General features: G+C 44.9%; 1 protein-coding gene across 1 annotated transcript; it reads right to left on the reverse strand.

The window, feature by feature from the left end:
- Nucleotides 1-425: 425 nt before the first annotated feature.
- On the reverse strand, nt 426-5,524 carry PERM1 (PPARGC1 and ESRR induced regulator, muscle 1). The gene is made up of 3 exons (XM_063317362.1): nt 4,928-5,524; nt 1,968-2,081; nt 426-552 (listed from the first exon to the last, which is right to left on the reverse strand). Exons 1-3 carry the CDS (start codon nt 5,475-5,477, stop codon nt 470-472), a joined length of 747 nt encoding a protein of 248 aa, XP_063173432.1. The 5' UTR covers nt 5,478-5,524; the 3' UTR covers nt 426-469.
- Nucleotides 5,525-7,519: the final 1,995 nt, after the last annotated feature.

Raw genomic sequence — 7,519 nt, forward strand, 5'->3', positions numbered from 1 at the left:
TCTCCCCACAGAAGAGGCACTCTTTCCTTTCAGGTATTCCTTTTCCTAAACCTAACTGCATTTTAAAAAATAGTAATAATAAAGCTTTTTGTTCCTCTTTCTTATTAATCCGTGAAAGTCCCCTCTGAAATCCTTTTGATGACCTTCTTCAGTGGTCTTTTGGCTCCTGTGTCTGTCAAATGATTTATTTTATAGCTTGCCTGCCCTTGTAAGTTTAAGATAAGTTCTCAGCTGGGAGACAAAGCGAAGAAAGTGGGATTTGGGCTTGGACTGGGTAGGCCCCAGCAATGATGGTTACAAAATCTGATTTTTAGGGAAGCTTTAATCTTTGTTCTCACCTCTTTCCCTCCCAGTAAATTTGAAGTCCAGGAATCCAAGAGTCCAAACTTTGCTTCCTTGCTTTGCAGAATCGGTATCACCTCTTGAAAGCATCCCCATCAGGAATTGCATAGGATTGACCTGTATCTCCTTAAGTGCTATGATAACTTTCCATGACAACATGCCGCCTGAAGTAACGGATGGCTGAGAGGGTACCAAAGTTTGCCAGCAACACTGGAAAAGAAGGATATGTGACCAGATGAATGAATGTGATCAAGGCATTTCATCTTTTTCCTTGGCAAGAACAGTGAGCCAAGATTAAGTATTTTTTGCACAATGTCTTTTTCCTTTTAAAAAATTCCAGTTTCTTTGTGCAATTTGCACAAGCTTTTTCCTTTTACATAATCAATCCTGCAATTGTTTTTGATGGCCTTTTACTATATTTTTAGTTAAGGGAGGGGACAAGAAAACAAATCCCATTCTTTCTAGCCTTTTAAACCTTCTAAGTTTCCCCAGGCATCACCGCATCCCAGTCATGAGGACTAAGTTTAAAAAAACAAAAGGAAAGGAAAGTGAATTCTGTTTAAAACAGTCTTCCCATCAGTTCTAGACTTGGGAATCTGTTGGGTTCTTGAAAGCGGGAAGGGAAAGAAAGGGAAGGGAAGGAGGAGGAGGATTAACAGTAACAGCAGATTAGAAATAGGCTAATGTATTTCTTCACACAACACGCAATAAACTGATGGAACTCAATGCAGCCTTTGAGAATGTGTGTGCATGTATGGACTTTTTTGCTTTGCTTTTTTGTCTTTTGTTTATTTTATGTAAAAGAATAAACTTGTGATTTATGGGTTTGACGTTTAGAAAGGGTAGAATATGGAAAGAAGGGAGCCGTGATGGAACCTTAGAGTGGAGAAGATATAATACCAATTTTATCTTCCCTGCTCTACGCTGTAAAGATCGGAAGCCACGTTTTTATACCTTTCATTTTCTCTTTCTTTTTTTCTCTTTTCTCTTTCCTTTTCTTCTCTATTTACTTATCACTTTTACTTTACTTTTTCGTTAAATCTGAATTGTTTTTACTTTGCAAAAAACTTATTTAATAAAAATGTGTTTAAAAAAGAGAGAGAATGTGTGTGCATGTGTCTATGTACCTGCAGGAGCCAAAACATCAGGCTTGTGATTGGATGGAGCAGCTGCTTCCGACACACCATGCACAACAACAACAACAGTATCCCGTATGAATTACCTCTCTGAATTTGCTTGTTTCCCAAAAACATGCTCATTCAGGTCAATTATGAGAGGAGGAAAGCAACAGGCCAGGGGCCAGGCCTAGGGGATTCCTATCCCCACATTCTTTAAAAATAAATCTTGTTTTAAGGTATAAGGGCGAAACAGGTCTCCCTTTCTAACACATGGGAGGTTGCTTTGAAAAAAGAAAAATAGGATAAGGAAAAGGGAAGGGGTGAAGAAAGAGAACGAAAATGGGTTGAGAAAAATGGAGAAGCTCTTCCTGGTGTTCGCCTGGCCTCATTTCAGACTGGAACCAGTTGGTCAGCATTCCTGTGTTATCTTTTCAGCTTCAACCCACCCCCTCCCCAAATCCATCAGAAGCTCAGTCCTCCCCACACAGGAGCCCTGAGATGCATTACCAATCTTCCAAGCATCTGGAGCTTGCAAGTCGGAGGTTTTCACAGCCCAGGAAGCAAACGCCAGGAACCCCAGACACATATCTCTGGGCGTGAGGGCCAGCTGGAGGGGCCGCTCTGAATAAAAAAGAACCAACATGGTTAAGAAGGTGGGAGCTAGGAATCAGTATTGTTCATAGGCGGAATGCATCTAAAGGACATCTAGTCTGACCCCCTTAGTGCAGGATCCACTAGAGCAGTGTTTCTTAAAGTGTGGTCCTAGGACCCCTGGGGGTCCCCCAGACCTTCTCAGGGGTCTGTGAAATCAAAATGATTTGCCAGCCTATGTTGAAAAATAATCTATATACTCCTAAAACTCTTGTGTCTGTTTGATACTTTGTAACCTTTAGCTGGGCAAAACTGTGCATTGTAGGGCAACAGTTTTTGAACCCAGGTACCTCAAATGGGCCAACTTACAGAAGGTGTCCAAAATATAGGACCCACGACTCCTGTGGAATTGAAATTTGGAAAAGTTTATGAAACATTTAATGATATAAAATCATCATAAAACATTTTATGACAGAACTAACATTTTATGATAGTTCTGTGGTCAACTCCTGATGTTTGACTGTGCTATACAGTTCAGCTGTTTTCAAGGCAGATCGATCTCTGAATATCTCCTTGAATTTTTACGAACTTTTCCAGTACATTAGAAGCTCTGCCACTGTTCAAGGAATTGAGGAACCTGCTAAGGAAATACCTCTGAAACGATGACCCAACAGGTCATGGGTTGTCTAGTACAATATTAAAATCCCATCAAACAATCATGAGAAGCAGTAGCAGCATCAAATGCATCAATTTTAATTTTTCATACAATAAATACGGATAAATACAAGCCATGCAAAGAAAAGCTCCTTTGGGGTCCTCTGTAATTTCTAAAAGTGGGAAAGGGTCCTGAGAGAAAAAAGTTTAAGAAACATTACACCAGAGCGGTGTTTCTCAACCCAGGTGGACTATAACTCCCAGAATTCTCAGCAGTGTCTATGCTGGCTTGGGAATTCTGGGAGTTGAAGTCCACACATCTGGAGATTGCCCAATGTTGAGAAACACTGCATTAGAGCAAGGAATTTCAATCTTTTTCAGAAACCTGTTGTTGTTGTTGTTGTTATTGTTGTTATTATTATTATTTTAAGCTTCCTTGATCAAGAAGCAAAGCTCTGGTGATGAGGTTTTGCCTAAGTTTGGCTCAAATCTCCCACAGAACCCCATCAAGTTCTCGCAGAACACAATTTGCAAAACCCAGCACACCTCGGATAGATGAGCATCCAGCCTTTGCGTGAAGACTGCAGGCTGTGGAATTTAACACTGATGGATTTAAAAATCCATTTAAACTTTTAAATAAACTTGGACCAACTTTTTTTGCTTTCCAGCCCTCTAGTTCTGGACATACCGAGGGGTTTTTCTTGAGAGCCATAAGGAAATAGCTTACACTGCATTTCCCCCCCTCCCCCTCATTTCCCAGTCTAGCCCACAGCCTGGGAATTTTCCAACTAAGCCTGCTGAATTTTGTATTGCAATAAGCAAAGTCAGCCATGTGCTGCCCCCTAGCCAGCCATCCCTGTGGTTTATTTCACTTTAAATGTTTTCAAGAGGATTATCTGTAGCTCAGGGTAGACCTGTTAGGTTCTTGGTGTTCTCTGTGTTTGGCTGTTTTCCTGCAGATGTTTCACCACCAGACTAGGTAACAAATGCAAGGCAAGGAACATCTGCAGGAAGACAACCAGACACCAAGAACCCAACATTTAATATTTAATTTGCACAACATATTTGTGGATCAGGGTTCTGAGGCTTATGCCTGCTGGAGAAATTGAGAAAACTGATTTTTTTTTCCAGCTGCCCATTCTGTTTTTTAACCTAATGATAAAAAACTGTGTGGCTGCCCTAATAAGGGAACATGGCCCATGTTTGGACTGCTGCAACTCGCCAAGTAAATAGTCTGTTTTCTCAAAGACCTACATCTTAGTCTCCCCTTGGCTGATGTCGAGGCTGTGATAGAACCACAATCGTAGTTTTTAAACATCCAAAGTTCAATCTTTGCTTTAGTTTCCAAGAAGACCCACGTTCCCTCAGCCGTATTTGCTTGTGCCCCTTAACTGTCCCTGAAATACAATTTTTCCTTCAGTCACCTAGTTCTCTTTGCTGTCCAAGGTCACAAGCCCAATTTAGAGTTGGAAGTAACTCAGAGGGGAGGCTATCTGAGTCAACACCGCTTGGCTGAGGCCGCAAAGGTTTTTTAGCCTTCGAGGCACGCTGTAAAACTAAAAACAAAGATTGCCAGAGCACCTGAAAGGCTAACACATTTATCACATTTAAAAATGGTGGCTGCTAGGCCGTATTAATTCAGCCCACAGCAAATGTGCTCCTCCTTAATGTGTTAGATAGGAGAAAGACTCCCCAGATTTCTGCAAAATGCCATCTTTTCCGCAATTGCCCTGCCTCATCCACAGATTTTAATCATCACCATGTTTTCCTTTTAAGGAACACTCCTGCATTTTCCCACGGCTTCTTTGTCCACACAGAATAAATGTTTTAAAGAGGGAAGCTGTGAAACATCTCTTGACACTCAGCACCAGGACTCTGACATGTGGTGCTACTAATGTGGTCAAATTTAAGGCTGCGTTGTTTTCCTGGATTTGCAAAGCTGATCTAGCCTAGGCCATCAGTTAACACCGACGAATTGATTAATCCACCGAGGCAGGAAGGATTGGTTGGGCAAAGAATGTCAAATGTAATTTTTTTATGCCCAGCACTGACTGGGTTACAAAAGATCTCCCAGGGGAAAGTGGATTTTAGTTCTCCAGGAGTGTAAGCCCCCCCCAGAGAGATTTCCAAAGTCTGATTTAGCAATGAAACTTTGGAATGTTATCAGCAGAGCATGTGCGTTGAGCCAGATGCTCCTTTAGGGATGGGGAAAGAAGTAATACCTGGGTGTAAGACAGCCACCCCAAGATTTTCGGGTGCTGGGTACCTCCCATCCAGAAGCGTGGGAGACATGAGCATCACCCTCACTTGGGATCCTCTGCGCCTTGGCCGGGATCTGAGAAAGCGGGCTGGTCTACATACAAGGGATGTCAAGGCTCTCACGGCCTTTCCCAACTCTGAAGCCGGCACAGCCAGGATATTCCACCTCCAGCTTCTCTTGTCTTGTGGATAGTGTGCAAAGAAGTGCTCATATGCCTCCGGGAATCCCATGGGGTCCGCAGTCAGGTTGGGTGTTGGTTGTTCCAACACATCAGATGGAGCCAAGCAATGGTCAGAGCTGAGGGATGTCTCGGAAGTGCCGGCTTTGACCCTGGTCTCCCCTTGCACCGCAGACCCATCTACGTCATGGAAGAAATATTCATACATCTCAGGCCCCGACATTGCTGGTAGCTCCGATCGATGGCCACTGCTGGTCTCCCCTGATTGTTCCTCCTGCGTTGGTCTTTCCACTTCATTGGAGAAGAAATAGTCGCACACCTCTGGCCATGTCATGGTCGCTAAAGTGTGTTCTGGAGAGCCCTTTGATTCCGGAGGGCAGGAAACAACCCTAGTTGGGTACTCTCCTTCAGGTGGGGTGGCCCTACCAAAATGGAGGCAGGGCTCGCCATTATTCTGCTTTTCCTCCTTTCTTGGTGAGGTGGCACCACCTCTGGCTTCAGCCCCCAGGGATGGTTTTGGACTTCCATTTTCTTCCAGAGCTCCTGGGCTTCCTTGCACCCCCTTGTCTTCGGCTTGGTCTCCTTCTTGAGACGCATTAGGGCTTAAGCCCTTGCTGTGGTCTGCTCCCCTCTCAGTTCTGAGGGGCCAGGCATCCCCTTCTTCCTTTCCGGAAGTCCTTTCCCTAACGTTGGCCAACGGTGGAGCCAGCTGGACCAAATGTTCTTGAGAAGGGGAATGCTTTTCCTGGACCGGCGTCCTCAAGTCGACCTGAAGGCCCTTGACTTCCTGCCCCGGATTCTCGGCTTCCCCAGATGCTGAGGAAAGAACAGAAGAAACCCTGATGCACCTGGGATGTAAAGCTGCATCTCTCAGCTTGGGAAATTCTGGTTTTCCTGAAACAGCGGTGTTGCCCGTTGATCCTGGAAATTTGTGGCCCGCAGAAGCAATCGGCGAAGTTTTGTCTTGGGGGCAGTGTAATTTCAAGCCATTTGTTCCCCCTGGACTCTCCGTTGCCTCTGCAGCACTCAGGCTAAGGGGCAGCCCCAAAGATCTTTCTTCCATCTCCGGCCTTGGATGTGGCTCTTGTAAATCCCTCCCCTGGGCCATGGGGACTTCCACCCTCGTTTTGGGATCCATGGGCCAACCCACTCTTCCTGCGCCACCAACTTCTTCAGCAGCAGAGACGGGGACAGAGCATGTAGCAGGTCCCGGCAGCTGAGGCGAACTCCCCAGAGGGTCCAAAGGGAGGCTGGACAACTGAGTTGGGAGGGACTGGGAAGGCGGAAGAACTTGGTGGCTTCTGCACAGAAATCTGCTGACGGAGCCTAAGTCGGTTTCCTCTTCACTGCCAGACCAAGCGTCTTCCGCAAGCAGGTGCCCACTTGGGGATTCGCGAGACAGCCAGCTGGTTTTTCGGTGGATCGCCCTTTTTTCTTCCCCTTCCCCTTCCTCAAGATCACTGAGAAGCTGGTCCTCAGCAGTGGCCAAGGCTGGTGGGGCCAATCGGCATTCCTCCGAGGCCAAGTAAAATTCAGCCCAATCCCGGTCGTTCAGCTGGATGCTGTACTCAAAATTTTCCATCTGGAAAGAGGAACATTCGGTGGAGTTGGAAGGGAAGAGGGAAGGGAAGGGATGGGGTGGGAGAAGGGAGGCAAACTTCGTGAGATCCTTTTGGCCCGGCAAGCCAAAAGAGTAGCCACAGACCTGAATTCTTTCAAACGTATTTATTTATTTATTTATTTAGACAATGTATCTGGCTGCCTAACTCCAAAGCATAACCCTGGATGGCAAACGGCCAATTTCAAAACAAAACAAAACAAAACCACCACAAAAAAAATATAATAACAGTGAACAGAACCCTATCACCAAACAAAGTTAAAGGAACCCAAAAATGAAGCACCTGGGAAGGGAAAAGAGAAGGGAAGAATGTGAATTGGAATATATAATAAGAAAGCAATATAAAAATCACCAGTAGGTGGCAGCACCTGGCTACCCTTGGCTGATCTCAAAAAGAAAACCCAGCTTACGACTGGTTAGTATTTGGATGGGAGACCACCAGGAAATCTTACAGCTAGACTGGGAAGTTGGGAAAAAAAACATCTTGGGAGATGGAAAGACCCATATTCCTGCCAAGAAAACTACAGGGACCTGACCATGAAGTACCCATGGGTTGAACTTGACTTACGGAAGTCTTTCACTTCTATTTTTCTCCCATCAAGGAAAAAAACAGGATGGATGGATTCTGCAAGAGATAGGGATGAGGACCACCTTTGGGGCAGGTTCAACCCTTAATCACTAAGAAGGAAATGGACCCCACTCCAGGGATACCCCTCAAGTTAATTTTTATTGTCATTCACCACTAGTCAGAAAAATAA

This window comes from Candoia aspera, chromosome 18 (genome assembly GCF_035149785.1).
Source record: "Candoia aspera isolate rCanAsp1 chromosome 18, rCanAsp1.hap2, whole genome shotgun sequence".
NCBI lineage: Eukaryota > Metazoa > Chordata > Lepidosauria > Squamata > Boidae > Candoia > Candoia aspera.

Excerpts from the sequence above, each read along its gene's own strand:
- PERM1 (XM_063317362.1), bottom strand. The coding sequence starts at position 5,477 with ATGACATGGCCAGAGGTGTGCGACTATTTCTTCTCCAATGAAGTGGAA. Across the intron at positions 2,082-4,927 it reads GGTGGCTGTCTTACACCCAG|AGCGGCCCCTCCAGCTGGCC; the intron begins GTATTACTTCTT and ends TTTTTTATTCAG. Across the intron at positions 553-1,967 it reads TCCAGATGCTTGGAAGATTG|TGTTGCTGGCAAACTTTGGT; the intron begins GTAATGCATCTC and ends CTTCTTTTCCAG.